At 41.7% G+C, this 21,283-nt stretch overlaps 1 protein-coding gene across 4 annotated transcripts in view; it reads right to left on the bottom strand.

The window, feature by feature from the left end:
• EFR3A (EFR3 homolog A) overlaps nt 1–21,283 on the bottom strand; it is a 174,594-nt gene that overhangs the window by 147,736 nt on the left and 5,575 nt on the right. For all 4 annotated transcript variants that reach the window (XM_030553839.1, XM_030553840.1, XM_030553841.1 and 1 more), the window contains exon 2: nt 13,950–14,002. Coding sequence is in view for 1 of the 4 variants with exons in the window: in XM_030553843.1 (XP_030409703.1) it covers nt 13,950–13,959 (10 nt within the window). In the remaining 3 variants the exon portion in view is untranslated. The remainder of the gene's footprint in view (nt 1–13,949; nt 14,003–21,283) is intronic.

The raw sequence follows: 21,283 nt of genomic DNA, 5'->3' as shown, positions 1-21,283 counted from the left end.
AGTTTTTCAAATCTAATATTCTTGTTGGCTCTTTCAAGGAAATGTCTATCTTCTACTCTTTCCAGAATATTCTATTTCCCTTGCTTCTTAAAGAATTACAAAGTATTAGTTCTCTTTTACAATGTGGAGAAATATAGTTATAAACAAGCCCAAACTGAGCAAAATTATTGTAGTAGTATACTATCCGTCATTGGAAAAAATCTGCAACAGTAGAATTCCCAGGACCACAAATTACGAATAAGTCCACTGAAATATTTTTTTTTCCACTGCAGTTTTGCAGACATTTAAATACAAATCAAAATTTAGTTGTGTACCACTTACATGCTAACTGGCATAGATATTTATTAGTAGTTGTAGACTTGATTGTGTCCCTATTGTACCCACAAACAACCCTTTGAAATACAAAAGAGATTTTTTAGAAAGGACCACTAATCTTCTCAAGTAACTCTGCCAGTAAATTTAGCATCTTTGTAGCAAGACAGAATGTGGGATTCATGTCACACTTAGTTTTTACATGATATTATGGAAATACAAAGAATACAGTTATAAGTTAAAATATTAAGGAGAAACCATTTCTTTAAAAAAAATGTATATAATCTCATATTTCCTGATGTTTCAACACTTTCATGGAACTATTTCCCCCACATACACTCCCAAGTGGGAAAAAAAAAAAAGTGGCACTGAACTATAAAGGCAATTTTGACAACATGAAGGCAACTTGAAAGATCTGTGATGGCAATGTATTCTGTACAATTTCTGCTAGTAATATTAAAAGAAAGTTGGTAAACTCATTGTTCAGTTGGTCACTAACTTACCATAATATTTTTTAACACTCAAAACAATATTAGGCTGAAAAGTTTTGCCATAAATAAAAAACAGAATATTAAGGAGAACAGAGGAAAGACAAGAGTTTGAACAATATTTAAAGTTTTCAGCATCTGGTGCAATAGGTAGTCTGTAATAGATTTTGAAAACAATCTCTCCTCTGTAATCTCTCACTATTTACTTGGAGTTTGGAATGATTGGAAGACCCAAGTGAAAACAGACAAATCCCTGACAGCATACAATACTATTTTTTAAACAAGTGTAATTTGTAATCTCAAGGAAGAGAACTCCTTCATTCCATTCAATCCACCTGCTATAAAACAGACTTCACTTTACACAAACTAAAAAAAAAACAAAACTTCAAAATATCCTTTGGCTGAAAATAAAAGTAGTCATTACAGAATGCCAGAAACAGACACATCGGATTTGAGAAGTAGGAATGAAATTCTAAAATAGAAATAATTGAGGAAAACTAATCCAAAGACTTTGGAATACTTCTGTAACAATGAGTAAACAATTTGAGTATTCTAAATTTGGGCTTGTTCTACATTAAGCCTTCCTAATTCTCACATAACGAATACATATACCTGATCATTCTAATGATGAGTGGTCTCTTTCCAACTAAACAATTTAAACAGAACATTATAGTACTCTTTCCTATTATTAAAACATCACTAACGTAATTATTATTCTAATTAATACTATAGCCAGCTACACTTGTAAAAATAAAATGACTGACATTTTATGCATTATCTTGGTTGTCTTTATGTTTGCTTATTACCTTGCATACTCCAGTGACACACAATGGGCCTGCCAATCGTTGTTGAGAATTCTTACTAGTTAACCACAAAAGGCATTATAAACATTCCCTCACAAAAAAGTATGAATTTAGAGTTAAGACTGCTTAATTGTATTCCAATCAATTGAATCACTAAAAATCTAGAAAATCACCAGTTAAGACAACATTCACATCTACATCAATCTCAAGTCATATGCCTTGCCACTCAAGGGTACAGCTCAGATTCCTCAGCTCCACAATGAACACACTTCTCACTCCAACCAGGATGGATAAACTGATTTTTTGTATTTAAAATCACAAATATCAGATTTTTATGCAATTTTTTTTAAATTGTGCTTAAAAGTAAATTTAAAGTTTGTTAAGACCTAGTTTATAATCTATTATAATTTAAATAAATATAAATATGCTGCATCGATGAACTCCACCTAAAATCTGAATGAATTATGGACATTTCTTTATATAACTAAAAAAGCATCAAGAAGAAAACATCTTTAATTTATGAGGTCCACTCAAACTTTATAAATATATCACATCATATACTGTATTAAGCAAGCATCTATATTGTTTTCAGTCTTTACAATGGAGCAATTTTATCCCCAAATTTAAGGGCTTTCAATTTCTGTTGGGCAGAAAAGCTCTTCCATTAAATTACTTTTGGCAATGGTTTACCCAGCAGGTGCAGAAAGCCTCCTCTCTTCATTTGGATTAGCTCATTCAAAGTTAAAAAAGCAACTGGGAATTGAAAAAGCAGGAAAGTTTGTTTTCCTATTCCAATCTATGAATGAAAACAGGTGGGAAACGATGTGATCTACTAACCCTAACAATCTGAAGAACATGGGGCCAGATTTTCAATGGCATTTTACACGTGTGATTGATGCTTTAGGAAATCCCACGAGGCACCTAAGCAGGCTAGATGCTTAACTCCCTCTGAATGTCAATTCACTTTATTTCAATGGGAGTTAGGTATCTACCCTGCTTAAGAAATCTTGAAAATCCCATTAGGCAGCTACCTGCATTTTAAGGCACCTAAATACCCTCAAAACTCTGGTCCATGGTGACCAGAAACAATTCATCAATTCACTAACTACAGATACTACTTCCTTTGCTTAATAAATCAAAGTTTTAAATGCAAAACATGTTTTATTAAGAAAAATGTTTATGTATACAGCACATAAGGTAGCTTTTTTTATCTAATAATTTCAAAATGTTTTTGTACTTTTAATCGAATTCCAATTCCCATGCAAATGCTGCTTGACAAGTCCAGAGTAAAAAAATATCTAGTAAATAAAGCAGTCATACACCATTTAAAACATAATAAACATGCAAAAATTAAGCTTCTGAATGTTCACACTATACAATTACTTGTGTAAGTGTGCATTGATAATGTATCCTCCTGGTTAGCAAACAGTAGTACCAAATTTAGTGTGAGGACTATATTTGGTTACAAATGAACATGAGAATGAACCTCTCTTTAGAGAAATAACTAAAAAGTACAAACACAAAACAAGATTAAAATCAATTTTTTAAATCAAGGTTTCCCACTTGATTTAAATAATTAAACTGTTTTAAACTCACTCACTTAAATAAATTCATCTATGCTCCAACATATTACCAGTCAAAATGCACATCCAATTTCTCACAATTACATGTACTCAAATGCACAACGTGAATTTCAACCTCAGACAGATGACTACAGACCTGTCTAGTGGCAATGTCTTATTTGCACATGAATAACTATGAGGTTGAACTCAATGTTTTGCAGCTGAGTATGACAGTATAAACAAAGTTGTAACATTGAGAGGAGAAGTAGGCTGTAGTGGAGCTCTGTTCTTGGGGGACTCCTATGGGACTTCTCTATTTTGAGCCATACGAGGCTAGTCAGAGCAAAGCACCGGTAGGGCCGAAACTGAAGCTGAATGTGTATGAGGAGGCTTTAACAGATGGCCATCTGAAGGATTGAAATAATTTAAGGTTTCATAGCAACATACTACTTCATAACACAACTAGAAATACTGAGAGTTGGTTAGTAGGAATCCTGTGTGACACCAACAAAGAAGTTAAGTTCCAACTCAGAGGGTTTTTTTCCACAGCATTTCGCAGGATATTGAGTGCACTGCACCCAGAAGTTTCTAGCATGAGATAACTGGAGCTTTAAGCTCAAGGTAGCTCATCAGGAAGGATGGGTTGGAGACTGAGTGCTGCTGAAGCTCAAGCTAGTAATGCAGGGAGGACTCAGCTTTATAGAGTAAAAAGGTTGAGTTATGTCTCCCAATAAGCTGGTACAAATACTACAAGCACATAAGAATGATAATATAGTATGCAAAATGTAAAGTAAGATGAATCAAGACACATCCCCAGTATACAACTTAAAGGGTGGGAGAGTGTGAAACGGTGGTATCAGGTGTTTTTTTTAAGGAGACACTGGTGTTCTCCTATGTCAGAGGGTAGGGAAAGATGAGTACAACCACCTTTAGCAAGCTTGTTCAAAGGCTTGCAAAAACCCATCTTCAAACTCATCTGTTCACACCTAATATCCTATATTCTTCACAATCTGATCCCATTCCTTTCCAATTGGAAATAATTTATTATATAAAAAATTAAGACAGTATATTTACCTGGCTTCTTGTTCAAATGTACTAATATTATAGGTGTAGCTGTCAGGATACATTCTTTGCCCAACCCATATCACTTGGTTACATAGTGTACAAATTTTAGTTTTTGCTATTTATTTCCTGTACATTAGTTCTGACTATCCCACTGCTCCTATCTCCAGATTTCTTTGCCATCTGGTTCTAGTTCTGTGCAAGAGCTACCACTTTAACTCTGAAGTCATCCACAAGTCAGAATCTCTTCATTTACACCAAGCAACTATTTGATAAAGACAGATATGAAACACATATGACTGGTCCGAAGAGGATTTTTTTTCCCCGGGGATGGGTGTGGGGGTAGAAGGGGTAAGTTTAGTTAGTCAAAAAAATCCCTGACAATTATAAAAAGATCTGAGGGGCTATAAATATAGCATCAAGCATCACTGCTTAAATATAGAAAGATGTTTCACCGTTTTTACAAAAGTACTGCCGTAGAAGTTTAAAAACCTTTGCTCTTGATTAAGCACCCATATACCTCTTGTGTGATCAATTCTCTATATGTCTAATCTATTGATTTATTATTCAAAGTGAGCAGGCTGAAATTCAACATCAGCAACTTTGACACATTCACTATACAGGTCTTCTTCCTCACTTGTCTTCCCCGTGAATCACCATTCTTTTGCACTGCTTAAAGAAGCTACAAGCTTCCTTCCCATTTTTTGATCTTAATGGCCAAGTCTTGTTTCTGTTGTCTATGTACTACTAGAAAAAAAAGGTATTCTGAAGAGCTACCTAATCACAGACAAGCATATGCATTCCAATTTTAGTCATAAAGGACCATCAAGAGAATTAGTGCTATTAATCTCAACAGTTCATTACAACCACACACCCATTTAGCTGAACAATTCTACTTTCTTAAATATAATTTTAGGAATTCAGTACAAATGTTCACACTGAATTCGAAACTAATATAGAATAAAATTTAGTAATTAAATTGTTAACTCCCCTTCAATACAAAATAAAACCATCCTCTACTCCCAATTTCTCTCTACCTCTGTCATAACCTTAGTCCCAGATTTGGACCTTAGCGTCCAAATTATGGGGGTTAGCATGAAAACCTCCAAGCTTAGCTACCAGCTTGGACCTGGTACTTGCTGCCACCACCCAAAAAATTAGAGTGTTTTGGGGCACTCTGGTCCCCCTGGAAAACCTTCCCTGGGGACCCCAAGACCCAAATCCCTTGAGTCTCACAACAAAGGGAAATAATCCTTTTTCCCTTCCCCCCTCCAGGTGCTCCTGGAGAGATACACAGACACAAGCTCTGTGAATCCAAACAGAGTGACTCCCCCTCTCCGTTTCCAGTCCTGGAAACAAAAGTACTTTCCTCTTCACCCAGAGGGAATGCAAAATCAGGCTAGCAAACCCAACACACGCAGATCTCCCCCTCTGATTTCTTCCTCCCACCAATTCCCTGGTGAGTACAGACTCAATTTCCCTGAAGTAAAGAAAAACTCCAACAGGTCTTAAAAGAAAGCTTTATATAAAAAGAAAAAAAAATACATACAAATGGTCTCTCTGTATTAAGGTGACACAATACAGGGCCAATTGCTTAAAAGAATATTGAATAAACAGCCTTATTCAAAAAGAATACAAATCAAAGCACTCCAGCACTTATATTCATGCAAATACCAAAGAAAAGAAACCATATAACCTACTATCTGATCTCTTTGTCCTTACACTTAGAAACAGAAGATTAGAAAACAGAACTACTTCTCCAAAGCTCAGAGAAAGCAGGCAGACCGAAAACAAAGACTCAGACACAAACTTCCCTCCACCCAGAGTTGAAAAAATCCGGTTTCCTGATTGGTCCTCTGGTCAGGTGCTTCAGGTGAAAGAGACATTAACCCTTAGCTATCTGTTTATGACACGCCGCCCAAATTGCAGACAGTGGGGAAGCTCACTGGCGGCGATTTCCTTCTAGAACTTGAAAATAAACAGATTAATACAACACATGCACCTTTACATATACCCCTAAGTATATAACTAACAGACTTCTACATTTTAAGAACACTTTTTAACTACTGACTTCTGGGAAACTCTCACGGGAGAGTGCATCAGCTACTTTGTTAGAAGCTCCTGTGATGTGCTGAATTTCAAAATCAAAATCTTGGAGAGCTAAACTCCAACGAAGAAGTTTCTTGTTGTTCCCCTTGGCAGTATGAAGTCACTTTAGTGCAGCATGGTCAGTTTGTAGTTGGAACCGCCGTCCCCAAACATATGGGCGTAGCTTTTCCAGGGCGTACACAATGGCATAGCATTCCTTTTCACTGACTGACCAGTGACTTTCCCTCTCAGATAGTTTCTTGCTGAGAAACACGACAGGATGGAAGTTGTGATCTGTTGCTTCCTGCATGAGCACTGCTCCTATACCACGCTCAGATGCATCTGTGGTTACTAGGAATGGTTTGTCAAAATCCGGGGCCCTGAGCACAGGGTCAGACATGAGCGTTGCCTTAAGCTGGGCAAAGGCTTTTTGACACTCATCAGTCCACTTAACTGCATTTGGCTGGGTCTTTTTGGTCAGGTCAGTCAATGGGGCAGCGATTTGGCTGTAGTGTGGTACAAATCGCCTGTAGTATCCGGCCAAGCCTAAGAAGGATTGGACCTGCTTCTTGGACCGTGGGACAGGCCACTTTTGGATAGCATCCACCTTGGCCTGTAGGGGGTTTATGGTTCCTCGACCCACCTGGTGCCCCAGGTAAGTCACTCTGTTTTGGCCTATTTGACACTTTTTGGCCTTAACAGTTAGTCCAGCCTGCCTGATGCGCTCAAAGACCTTTTCCAGGTGTAGTAGGTGTTCGGGCCAGGAGTCTGAAAAAATGGTCATATCATCGAGGTAGGCAACTGCAAATTCTCCCAGTCCAGCTAGTAGGCCATCTACCAGCCTCTGGAAGGTGCCAGGTGCATTTCGAAGGCCGAAAGGAAGGACATTGAATTCATACACCCCCGCATGGGTGACGAATGCTGACCTCTCCTGGGCAGGTTCATCTAGCGGTACTTGCCAGTACCCCTTGGTTAAGTCTATTGTAGAGATGAACTGGGCACGTCCCAACTTCTCCACTAGCTCATCGGTGCGTGGCATTGGATAGTTGTCCGGACGAGTTACAGCATTTAGCTTACGGTAGTCCACGCAAAAGCGTATTTCCCCATCTTGTTTGGGTACCAGAACCACTGGAGATGCCCATGCACTGGTAGATGGGCGGATTATACCCATCTGTAGCATGTATCAGAGGGTAGCCGTGTTAGTCTGGATCTGTAAAAGCAGCAAAGAATCCTGTGGCACCTTATAGACTAACAGACGTTTTGGAGCATAAGCTTTCGTGGGTGAATACCCACTTCCTCAGATGCATGAGAGGAAGTGGGTATTCACCCACGAAAGCTCATGCTCCAAAACGTCTGTTAGTCTATAAGGTGCCACAGGATTCTTTGCTACATCTGTAGCATGTTCTGGATCTCTCGTTCTATAGCAGCTTGGGCATGAGGAGACACCCGGTAGGGTGGGGTTCTGATTGGGTGAGCATTACCTGTATCAATGGAGTGGTATGCCCGTTCAGTCCGTCCTGGGGTGGCTGAGAACAATGGGGCGAAGCTAGTGCACAGCTCCTTGATTTGTTGCCGCTGCAGACGTTCCAGGGTGGTTGAGAGGTTCACCTCTTCCACGCCACCGTCTTTTTTCCCGTCGTAGTAGACACCGTCAGGCCACTCAGCATCATCTCCCTGGACTGTAAACTGACAAACCTGTAAGTCTCTGGAATAGAAAGGCTTGAGAGAATTAACATGGTACACTTTAGGCTTTAGTGAGGAATTGGGAAATGCTATGAGGTAGTTTACAGTTCCCAGGCGCTCTTGGACCGTGAATGTCCCTTCCCATGATGCTTCCATCTTATGGGCCTGTTGCGCCTTCAAGACCATAACCTGGTCTCCTACCTTGAAGGAACGTTCTCTGGCATGTCTGTCATACCAGGCCTTTTGCTCTTCCTGAGCATTCTTTAGGTTCTCTCTAGCAAGGGCTAAAGAGTGTCGGAGGGTGCTTTGTAGGTTGCTTACAAAGTCCAGAATGTTAGTTCCTGGAGAAGGCGTAAACCCCTCCCATTGCTGCTTCACCAACTGTAATGGCCCCTTAACCTCATGACCATACACAAGTTCAAACGGTGAAAACCCTAAACTGGGATGTGGTACAGCCCTGTAGGCAAACAGCAACTGCTGCCACACTAGGTCCCAATTATTGGAGAATTCGTTGATGAATTTTCGTATCATGGCCCCCAAAGTTCCATTGAACCTTTCCACCAGGCCATTGGTTTGATGGTGGTACGGGGTGGAAACCAAGTGATTCACCTCATGAGTTTCCCACAGTTTTTCCATGGTCCCTGCCAGGAAATTAGACCCTGAATCTGTAAGGATGTCGGAGGGCCAACCTACCCTGGCAAAGATGTCTGTTAAGGCCAGGCACACAGTGTTAGCCCTGGTGTTGCCTAGAGCTACTGCTTCTGGCCATCGGGTAGCAAAGTCCACTAAAGTCAGTACGTACTGCTTTCCTCTGGGCGTCTTTTTTGGGAAAGGGCCCAGAATATCCACAGCTACTCGCTGAAATGGGACCTCAATTATGGGGAGTGGCTGGAGAGGGGCCTTGACCTGGTCTTGAGGTTTTCCCACTCTTTGGCATACCTCACAAGACCGGACATACTTGGCAACATCCTTGCCCATCCCCTCCCAGTGGAAGGACTTCCCCAACCGGTCTTTAGTTCTGTTCACCCCAGCATGGCCACTGGGATGATCATGGGCTAAGCTTAAGAGCTTCCCCCGGTACTTAGTTGGAACCACCAACTGTTTTTGCGGCTGCCATTCTTCCCGGTGTCCACCAGAAAGAAGTTCCTTGTATAAAAGTCCTTGGTCTATAACAAACCGGGATCGATTAGAAGAGCTGAGAGGCGGAGGGGTGCTCCGTGCCGCCGCCCAAGCTTTCTGAAGGCTGTCATCTGCTTCCTGCTCAGTCTGGAACTGTTCCCTTGAGGCTGGGGTCACCAGTTCTTCCTCAGACTGCGGACTTGGGCTTGGTCCCTCTGGAAGCGATGTAGGTGATGGGGTTGTTTCCGTTGCTGGTGAACCGCTCTCCGCTGGTGCACCTGAGGGTATTTCAGGCTCTGGCTGAGCCTTTTGGGTATGGCTGTCTTTTGCTTCTGCCAGTTCTGGCTCGCTGGCGCCCCTCTGGCGTTGAGTTTGAAGATGTGGTTGCACTTGCTGGTGCTGGTTACTGTTCCAGTTCCGGGCCTGGGACTGGAGATGCTGTGGCTGTTTCAGTGGTAGGCATGGAATCCGGGTCCACTACCTCTGTCTGGGTCTCTGGTAACACAGACGGGGCGTCTGTGGATGGCTCAGGAACAGGAATGGGTCTGGAAGCTTGCCTGGTTTGGCTACGGGTAACCATTCCCACTCTCTTGGCCCGCCTCACCTGGTTGGCCAAGTCTTCCCCCAGTAGCATGGGGATAGGATAATTGTCATAGACTGCAGAAGTCCACATTCCTGACCAGCCTTTGTACTGGACAGGCAGTTCAGCTGTAGACAAGTCTACAGCTTGTGACATGAAGGGGTAAATTGTAACTTTGGCCTTTGGGTTGATGAATTTGGGGTCTACGAAGGATTGGTGGATAGCTGACACTTGTGCCCCCGTGTCTCTCCACGCAGTAACCTTCTTTCCGCCCACTGTCAAATTTTCCCTTCGCTCCAAGGGTATTTGAGAGGCATCTGGGCCTGGGGATCTTTGGTGTGATGGTGGTGTAATGAATTGCACTCGCATGGTGTTCTTGGGACAGTTGGCCTTGATATGTCCCAGTTCATTACACTTAAAGCATCTTCCATCTGATGGGTCACTGGGCCGAGGTGAGTTACTGGAGACTGGTGAGGTGGAAGGGTAGGGTGTCTGTGGCTTTACTTGGGTGGTATGTGGGGTCTTTGGCTGTCCTCGGTTGTAGGGTTTATGGTCTGTGTGCCCCCTGGGGTAATCGTTCCCCTTGACAGTAGCTTTCTTGCTTTCTGCCAGTTCCATCCATTTAGCTCCAATCTCCCCCGCCTCAGCGAGATCTTTGGGTTTTCCATCTTGTATGTACCGTGTGATGTCTTCAGGAACACCATCCAAGAACTGCTCCATTTGTATGAGGAGGTGCAGTTCTTCCAAGGTTTGAACGTTGTTTCCTGTTATCCAGGCCTCATAGTTTTTTGCAATGTAGTAGGCGTGTTTGGGAAATGACACCTCTGGTTTCCACTTTTGGGTTCTGAAGCGCCGACGGGCATGATCTGGGGTTATCCCCATTCTGTATCTGGCCTTGGTTTGAAAAAGTTTATAGTCATTCATTTGCTGCTTAGGCATTTCGGCTGCCACCTCTGCTAAGGGTCCACTGAGTTGTGGCCTTAATTCTACCATGTACTGGTCTTCGGGGATGCTGTACCCAAGACAGGCTCTTTCAAAATTTTCTAAGAAGGCCTCGTTGTCATCACCTGCCTTGTAGGTGGCAAATTTCCTGTGCTGTGGAGCAATAATTGGCGCCGGGTTGTTAGGTGGCTGGCACAGGCAGCCCAGCTTTTGCCAACTCCAGTTCATGTTTTCTCTGTTTTTCCTTCTCTTCATTCTCTTTTTGTTGTTTTTCCATTTCTTTTTGGTGTTTTCCATTTCTTTTTGGTGTTTTTCCATGTCTCGGCGGTGGGCCGCCTCTTCTTCTGCTTGTTTCCTTCGGTAGGCCACCTCTTCTTCTTCTAGTTTTCTTTTGTGTGCTGCCTCTTTGGCTGCCTGTTCTCTTTGGTAGGCTGCCAGTTTGATGCTTTCTTCCTTTTCTTTCAGCTCCATCTCTTTTTGTTTTATTTCTAGTTCCTGTTTGTGTTTTTCCATCTCTCGCCTGTGTTCAGCTTCTTTGATTTGTTCTTTGGCCTCAATTTTTGCCTTAGAAGTCATGGTTCCTGTTTTCTTGTGTTGGGGTGCCCTCCGGTGTTTATCTTCTGAACTGCAGGCTCTCTGTTGCCTCCTGAAGTCTGCCTAGCAACAGTGCCTTTAGCTAATCTTCAATGTTAAGTAAACCTGAAAAACCACTTTATTTGCATTTATATAGTGCTGGTAATGACTCTCAATGGGAGTGCTATTGTGTGACAAAAGACTCTTAATAGCACCTTATTGGCTTCTTGCTTAACATGCAAGCCACAAACTGCCAGAGAGAGCAGAAAAAAAAAATTCTCTCTGGTTCCCTTTTAAAACCAAACTATTTCTCTCTGCTAAAAAGCCTTTAGCAAAGAAAAGAAAAATATAATATTCCTACTGGCTTCTGGATTCTGTCTATATCCCACCTCTGCTACACCATGTCATAACCTTAGTCCCAGATTTGGACCTTAGCATCCAAATTATGGGGGTTAGCATGAAAACCTCCAAGCTTAGCTACCAGTTGGACCTGGTACTTGCTGCCACCACCCAAAAAATTAGAGTGTTTTGGGGCACTCTGGTCCCCCTGGAAAACCTTCCCTGGGGACACCAAGACCCAAATCCCTTGAGTCTCACAACAAAGGGAAATAATCCTTTTTCCCTTCCCCCCTCCAGGTGCTCCTGGAGAGATACACAGACACAAGCTCTGTGAATCCAAACAGAGTGACTCCCCCTCTCCGTTTCCAGTCCTGGAAACAAAAGTACTTTCCTCTTCACCCAGAGGGAATGCAAAATCAGGCTAGCAAATCCAACACACACAGATCTCCCCCCCCGATTTCTTCCTCCCACCAATTCCCTGGTGAGTACAGACTCAATTTCCCTGAAGTAAAGAAAAACTCCAACAGGTCTTAAAAGAAAGCTTTATATAAAAAGAAAAAAAATACATACAAATGGTCTCTCTGTATTAAGGTGACACAATACAGGGCCAATTGCTTAAAAGAATATTGAATAAACAGCCTTATTCAAAAAGAATACAAATCAAAGCACTCCAGCACTTATATTCATGCAAATACCAAAGAAAAGAAACCATATAACTTACTATCTGATCTCTTTGTCCTTACACTTAGAAACAGAAGATTAGAAAACAGAACTACTTCTCCAAAGCTCAGAGAAAGCAGGCAGACCGAAAACAAAGACTCAGACACAAACTTCCCTCCACCCAGAGTTGAAAAAATCCGGTTTCCTGATTGGTCCTCTGGTCAGGTGCTTCAGGTGAAAGAGACATTAACCCTTAGCTATCTGTTTATGACAACCTCATCCCATTCTCTCCTAAAACCCAAATCACACACTCTCTCTCAATCCTTGTGTTCTGACTCAATAATTCTATTATGTCATGATCACCACTCAGTTTGCCAGACCTGGGGAAAATATTTCTGATAAAGATAGAGAAAAAATTAAATTTACATCTTCACTGAAGCATTCTCTATTAAAAAAAAAAAAAAAAAAAAAAAGACACCCCATGCCAGCAACCTCAAAAGTGAATTCAACTATAATTGAATATCCATTTTGGCAACATGTAATCTATTAACATTGTTGACATACATCACCTGCTCTGCATTCTACATAACATGTTCTCTTTACAAGAGCTCTCCCTATACTTAAATAAAAGAGATTGTTCCATTTCTTTATTCCATGATGCAGAAAAAAAATAATGCAAAAATATTTATAGAAAGGTATTTCATAATCATGAGGGCCCAAACAGCAACAAACATCCAAATGCAGTTTCAGCTATAGAACAGCAATTTACAAAAAAGAAGTGACACTGTAATACAACAAAAATATTTTACAGTAAATAGCAAGTAGTAACTAAAGAGCATAATACCCAAACAGATTTAGCACTTAACATAGCAGATAATTTATGGTTTAGGTCACTTGTCATCTCAGAAATCCCTGAATCAAAATATGTTAAAGTTTCTAGATCAATCCAGACATTTGAAAAATCCATATTCAAAACAGTATATCTATATTTCCAACAATCCTGATTTTGTTGTGGAAGACTGTCAGTCAATATGAAAGAGAAATTCACTCATTATAAAAACTATTTTTTTATTTTTTTTGTGTGTGGAGATAAGTTACTTAATTTAGTTGGTATTAATTGTGTGGTGGGTTCATTTTCTTCCCCAGCCTGAAGCTTCTATATACATGAGGTTTTACTTCCTCAAGATACATGATCTTTTTGAGTCTTAAAGATGTTTCTGTCAAAATGTTAGCTCTATTTTTGTATGTTAAGTATTAGACCTATCATTTTATAAGTTAACTATTAATTCTATTTACTATACAGTATTATTCACTATTTTAAAATACTTTGTGGGTAGGATTGTACTGAAGAACCACAGGCTTCTTTTGTAACTTTGTTTTGCCCCACCACATACTTTCCAAAATAACATACTTTAAGTCACATACTAAATTCACCATAATTTTATGATGAACAGTTTTACAACTCTGAAGATTTTATGATCACTGAGCAGTTAACAAGAAGTCGCCAATTTTATATAGGAGATTTCATTTTTACAACGTTCTCAATAACAGATATGTATTGGTACATCAATGTATGGCCAATCACATGGTCTTGAGCAAATCAAATTCCATTTGAAACTAAAAAGATAATACCTTCATTATTAGTACCCTTATTTTACCTGGGTTCCCCCTACTCCAATTAAGCAATATTTAATACACAACATGTTTTTTCAGGGTAACTAAAGGTTGTAATACTTACTATCAGGCATTGTTAGCCAGGAATTTGTCTTCAATTTTGCAAGAGGAAATAAGCTATAAGAAAATAAAAATATAATTTGAGTAAGAAGTCAAGATATAAGGTACATTGGTTTAATACATTAATTTCAAATGCAAAACATGCTTTGATACACTTTTTTCCTTGTGTATAGAGCAGATAGAAGACAGTTTTATGTAACTAATTTTTTTTTTACAAAGCCATTTGTGTGTTTAATTGAATTCCAATTTCCATCCAGTTGCAGCTTGACAATTCACAAGTAAAAAACCATCTAATAATAATACATAATACATCATTTTCTAACATCATAAAAACAAAAATTAGTAATCTGACTACGTGAATGTTGAGTTATACTATTGTTTAGATGTGGAGATACAGTATCCTCTGGTTAGCAAAAAGAAGTATCAAATTTAATAAAACTACATTTAGTTACAAATCAACGTTTTAATGGATATAATAACCAACAAGAATGAACCTCTCGAAGATAACTAAAGAGTAAAATAATAAATATGATTAAAATCAATTATTTAAATCAAGGTTTACTGCTTGCTGATTAAAATCAGTGATTTTAATCAATCAATTTATCTTGTCTGAAAAGTATGCCTCTAAACAAGGACAAAGTTACAGCTTTTATTTTTATTTTTTGTGGAAAGAGAAAGCATGTGTATTGTGGGTGGTGCATGTTTGTATAATAAAGATAAATTAATGACTGTTAATTGAAAATTTGATTCGGAGATTACAGAGAACAGATATTTTCTGGCTTCATTAAGGATGCATTTGTAGTACACATAATTGAGCAGCCTTAACAAGGTTTTAATTAAAAGAGCCTGATGTCTGAGTGTTGAATTTTTGACAACCGCAATGAATGGGGACATGATACACTTTGCCAGTGAAACATTATAGGTAGAAGGTAGAGACAAATATAATTATGGCCTGACATTTCCTATTATAAGACCCTATTTTTGAAAGCTCAAATTTAACAAACTTCAGTTGTTCAGGCTGAAGTTTTTCATACCAGGTGTGTGCCTAATGCTGAATTTTTAGGAAATTTTGTGCTAAAACAGTTTAACTGTTTCTGAGAACAAGCTTAGGAAAGACACATTTTGCCCACATAAAAATATTCTTACAACCTTTTCTTTGAGAAGTTTTAGCACCTCCATGCTTTAGAACTGGCAGTGGAAATCTGAGGAGTTACCTTGGTGTGAGGGGTTTGGCATTTCTCCCAAGTCCACAGGGATAGGAAAGCTGCAAAGAGGAACCAGCCAGAGACTGTGACTGGACTTTCTCTGTGATGACTGGCTGTGTGCTCCATACCTCCCCCTTCTTCAGTCTCTTCATTTCATGTCACTAGAGTTGCCAGCTAACTGCACAAAACCAAACACCCTGCCCTGTTCCTTCTCTGAGGCCCTGTCCCTTGCCCCCACTTGCTCCATTTCCCCCTACCCCATCGCTTGCTCTTCCCTACCCTCGCTCACTTTCACCAGGCTGGGGCAGCAGATTGGGGTGCGGGGGGGGGGCATGGGCTCTGGGCTAGGGGTGCGGGCTCTGGGGTGGGACTGGGGATAAGGGGTTTTGGGTGGAGGACAGGGCTCTGGGCTGGGGCACAGGGTTGGGATGCAGGGTGGGTGAGGGCTCTGGCTGCGGGTGCAGGCTCTGGGATGGAGCTGGTATGTTAGCAACAAGAAGGTGATCAAGGAAAAAGTGTGGGCCCCTTACTGAATGAGGGAGGCAACTAGTGACAGAGGATGTGGAAAAAGCTAATACACTCAATGATTTTTTTTGCCTCTGTCTTCCCAAACAAGGTCAGCTCCCAGACTGCTGCACTGGGCAGCATAGCATGGGGAGGAGGTGACCAGCCCTCTGTGGAGAAAGAAATGGTTCAGGACTATTTAAGAAAGCTGGACGAGCATAAGTCCATGGAGCCGGATGCACTGCATCTGAAGGTGCTAAAGGAGTTAGTGGATATGATTGCAGAGCCATAGGCCATTATCTCTGAAAACTCATGGCGACCCGGGGAGGTCCCAGATGATGGGAAAAAGGCTAATATAGTACTCATCTTTAAAAAAGGGAAGGAGGAGGATCTGGGGAACTACAGGCCAGTCAGCCTCACCTTACTCTCTGGAAAAAAAATCAAGGAGCAGGTCATCAAGGAATCAATTCTGAAGTTCTTAGAGGAGAGGAAAGTGATCAGAAACAGTCAGCATGAATTCACCAAGGGCAAGTCATGCCTGACTAAGCTAATTGCCTTCTATGAGGAGATAACTGGGTTTGTGGATGAGGAGAAAGCAGTGGACGTGTTATGACTTGACTTTAGCAAAGCTTTTGATATGGTCTCCCATAGTATTCTTGCCAGCAAGTTGAAGAAGTATGGGCTGGATGAATGGACTATATGGTGGATAGAAAGCAGACTAGATCATCGGGCTCAACGGGTAGTGATCAATGGCTCAATGTCTAGCTGGCAACTGGTATCATGCGGAGTGCCCAAAACAGTCGATCCTGGGGCCAGTTTTGTTCAAAATCTTAATTGATGATCCGGAGATGGCGTGGACTGCACCCTCGGCAAGTTTGCAGATGACACTAAACTGGGAGGAGTGGTAGATCCGCTGGTGGGTAGGGATAGGATACAGAGGGCCCTAGACAAATTGGAAGATTGGGCCAAAAGAAATCTGATGAGGTTCAACAAGGACAAGTGCAGAGTCCTGTACATACGATGGAAGAATCCCAAGCACTGTTAAAGACTAGGGACTGAATGGCTAGGCAACAGTTCTGCAGAAAAGGACCTAGGAGTTACAGTGGATGAGAAGCTGGATATGAGTCAACAGTGTGCCCTTGTTGCCAAGAAGGGTGACGGCATTTGGGGCTGTATAAGTATAGCCATTGCCAGCAGATCGAGGGACGTGATCACTCCCCTCTATTCGACATTTATTAGGCTTCATCTGAAGTACTGTGCCTAGTTTGGGGTCCCACACTACAAGGAGGATGTGGAAAAACTAGAAAGAGTGCAGCGAAGGGCAACAAAAATGATTAGGGGGCTGGAGCACATGACTTATGAGGAGAGGCTGAGGGAACTGGGATTGTTTAGTCTGCAGAAGAGAAGAATGAGGAGGGATTTGATAGTTGCTTTCAACTACCTGAAAGGGGGTTCCAAAGAGGATGGATCTAGACTGTTCTCAGTGGTACCAGATGACAGAACGAGGAGCAATGGTCTGGAGTTGCAGTGGGGGAGGTTTAGGTTGGATATTAGGAAAAACTTTTTCACTAGGAGGGCGATCAAGCACTGGAATGGGTTACCTAGGAAGGTGGTGGAATTTTAGAGGTTTTTAAGGTCAGATTTAACAAAGCCCTGGCTGGGATGATTTAGTTGAGGGTTGGTCCTGCTTTGAGCAGGGGGCTGGACTAGATGACCTCCTGAGGTCCCTTCCAACTCTGATATTCTGTGATTCTATGGAGATGAGGAGTTTGGGGTGCAGGCTCCAGAAGGGAGTTTGGGTGGGAGGGGACTCCAGGCTGGGGTAGGTGTTGAGAGGGTCCTGGCAGCACTTACCACGGCTCCCAGGAAGCAGCCGCCAAGTCACTGTGGTTCCTAGGTGTGTGGGCGGCCAGGGAGGCTCCACACACACTGCCCTCACACAACTCTCTTGCGGCTCCCATTGGTTGCAGTTCCCAGCCAATGGGAGCTGCGGAGCTGGCACTCGGGGAGGGGGTAGCACACAGAGCCCCCTGGCCGCCCATGCGCCATGGGGCTGCAAGGACCTGATGGCCGCTTCCGGGCGCTGCGCGGAGCTAGGGCAGGCAGGGAACCTGCCTTAGCCCTGGGCCCCCAGTGCACCACAGACCGGCCTTTTTATGGCCCAGTCAGCAGTGCCAACTGGAGCCACCAAGGTCCCTTTTCAACTGGGTGTTTGAGTCAAAAGTCGGACACCTGGGAACCCTCCATTTACTCTCTTCTCCCCTTCTCTTCCCCCCACTCCTACTTGGTAGGATGCAGAAGCTCCTTGACAGAGGTCAACAATGGACACTGTCTTTACCCTCTGGCTGATCTGTACCAAGAATTTAACCTCCCACTTCACATGGCATATATTGACATCAAGGCGGCTTTTGATTTAGTCAACAAGTTAGCACTTTCACTCTCACTAAAAGAAGCTGGTGCCCCCTAGATATTCTGATAAATCTGGTGCATGGTCTTCACCCCAGTACCTGTGTGAAAAGTCATGCCGGTTAACAGCTTTCACTGGATTTCTTCACAACTTTGAGTGTGTAACAGAGATGCACTCTCACTCTGGTACTTTCCTAATATCCAGTCGATACCTTGACATACATACTGCTCCTCATATCAGAATCAACATTAGTTAAGAAAAGTTCACCAACCAACACTACTCTGATGAAGTAGCCTTGCTTGGGGAGAAGTCAGAGAATTTCAGTCCCACCCTCCAAGGTTTCCAAGAGGCTACCCACACTATGGGGTTGAATGTCACATTGCAAAAAACCAAGGTCCAGAACCTTGGAGCTGGGCCACCACTATACCTGGTGAAGATGTGGTTCAAAACTGTCATCTACCTAGGCTGAAAGCAAAGTTCAGACGGTCAAAGCAAACCAGACATCCACTGATGAAGACACCTTGTCACTTCCTGCATGAAGTTCACATCTCACTTACAGATGCAAAAACATCTTCAAGCTGAGACAAAGTTCTGGATCACTCAAACCTGTCTACCTTTACCGATGTATGGATTACAAACCTGGACTCTAACTATAGGCAGATTTTGAGTGGCTAGAGGCTTTCCATATGCGTTGTCAACACTGAATCCTGAACATAAAGTGATTTGACTTTATGCAAAACATTATAATCTTGCCGAGAGATGCTTTCTTTCAATCGCTCATTATATTCAAAAGTGACATTGTATGCTCTTCAGTCATGTGGTCAGATTGGAGAAAAACCACTCTAGCACACCATGATCTCAAATTCCCCACTGATGCATGAACAGGTGCACATCCTGACCCTACCTGACACCGCCCACTGGGCCACCACACAGATCTCTAGATCCTCAGGATTGAGCTAGAACGGGGAGCTTTCCTACACAATGCCTAGTCACAAATTTGAAGAACTGTGCCATACTGAGAGGTCAATAGAGGTGGTTTTGGAATAAATTGATAAATTAAACAGCAGTAAGTCACCAGGACCAGATGATATTCCCCTAAGAGTTCTGAAGGAACTCAAATATGAAAGTGCACAACTACTAAATGTGGTGTGTAACTTATTGCTTAAATCAGCATCTGTATCGGATGACTGGAAGACAGCTAATGTAACATGATTTTTAAAAGACACTAATGAGACTATACTTCCAATTACAGGCGAGTAAGCCTATCTTCTGTATCAGGCAAACTGGTTGAAAATATAGTAAAGAACAGAATTATCAGACACACACATCAAACGGATAAGTTGAGGAAGAGTTAACCCCGGTTTTGTGAAGGGAAATCATGCCTCACTAGTCTACTAGAATTCTTGGAGAGTGTCCACAAGCATGTGGACAAAGGTGATCCAGTCAATATAGTGTACTTGAACTTTCAGAAAGCATTCACAAGTTCCCTCAACAAAGGCTCTTAAGCAAAATAAGAAATAATGGTATAAGAGGGAAGGTCCTTTCATGGATCAGTAGCTGGTTACAAGATAGGAAATAAAGGTAGGAATAAATGGTTAGTTTTCACAGTGGAGTTAGGTAAATAACCGGGTCCTCCAAGGATCTGTACTGGGAACAATGCTATTCATCATAATAATAAATGATCTGGAAAAAGGGGTAAACGGTGAGGTGGCTAAGTTTGCATATGATACAAAATGATTTAATATCGTTAATTCCAAAGCTGACTGGGAAGAATTAGAAAAGGATCTCTCAAAACTGAGTGACTGGGCAAGAAAATAGCAACATTGCATTTCATCTGCCAAGTGCAAAGTAATGCACATTGGAAAACATAATCCCAACTATACATATAAAATGATGGGGTCTAAATTAGCTGTTACTACTCAAGAAAGATCTTGGAGTCATTGTGGATAGTTCTCTCTAAACATCTGCTCAACTTGCAGCAGCAGTCAAAAAAGCTAAGAAAGTCAGGAACCATTAGGAAAGGGATAGACAATATCATATCATAAGGGCACTATATATACCCAGGGTATACCCACACTTGAATACTGCATGCGATTCTGGTCACCCCATCTCAAAAAAAAATGCATTAGAAATGGAAAAGGTACAGAGAAGGGCAACAAAAATGACTAAGGGTATGGAACAGCTTCCATATGAGGAGAAATTAAAAAGCCTGAGACTGTTCATCTTGGAAAAGAGACAATTAAGGGGTGATATACTAGAGGTCTATAAAATCATGAATGGTGTGGACAAAGTGAATAAGTATTATTTACCCTGTCACATAACACAAGAACCAGGGGTCACCCAATGAAATTAACAGGCAGCAGATTTATCACAAACATAAGGATGTACTTCTTCACATAGTACACAGTCAACCTGTGGAATCCTTTGTCAGGGGACATTGTGAAGGCCAAAAGTATAACTAGATTTAAAAAAATAATTACATACGTTCCCTGAATATAGGTCCATCAATAGTTATTAGACAACATGGCCAGGGACATAACCCCACATTCTGGGTGTCCCTAAGTCTCTGACCGCCAGAAGCTGGGACTGGACCACACAATAACACTCTGTTCTGTCTATTCCCTCTGAAGCACCTGGCACTGGTATTTGCCAAAAGACAGAATACTGGACTAGATGGACCATTAGTCTTACCCAGATTGTCATTCTTACGCACGACATCATCAACCTATTCACTCTAGCTAACATAACAGTCCTCAGTAGACTACGCGTGTTTGATGATTATGATGTGTGATGTGTACATTCTTTCAGTTTTAAGCAAAGATCTTTAGGATATGTCTATACAGCAAACACACAAAAAAAACCACCCCTCACGGCTGGCCCATGCCAACCAACTCAGGCTAGCGGGTCTTAGGCTGCGGGGCTGTTTCATTTCTCTGTAAACTTCCAGGCTCAGGCTGAAGCCCAACTCTGAGACTCCCCACCTTGCAGGGTCCTAGAGCCCAGGCCCCAGCTCAGCCACCTACACAGCAGTGAAAGAGACCCACAGTGGTAGCCTCGGTCAGCTGGCGCGAGTCTGAGTTGGCCGGCACAAGCCAGCCGTGGGTGTCTAGTTGCTGTGTAGACATATCCTTAGAGCTATGGCTCTGTCAGAATGCTGCTCTATTCTGACAAGTGTCTAAAATTGGTATGTGGGATAGAAAAAGCACAGCTTTACTTTCAGAT

This window comes from Gopherus evgoodei, chromosome 2 (genome assembly GCF_007399415.2).
Source record: "Gopherus evgoodei ecotype Sinaloan lineage chromosome 2, rGopEvg1_v1.p, whole genome shotgun sequence".
NCBI lineage: Eukaryota > Metazoa > Chordata > Testudines > Testudinidae > Gopherus > Gopherus evgoodei.
This window is presented reverse-complemented; position numbering and strand designations above follow the sequence as displayed.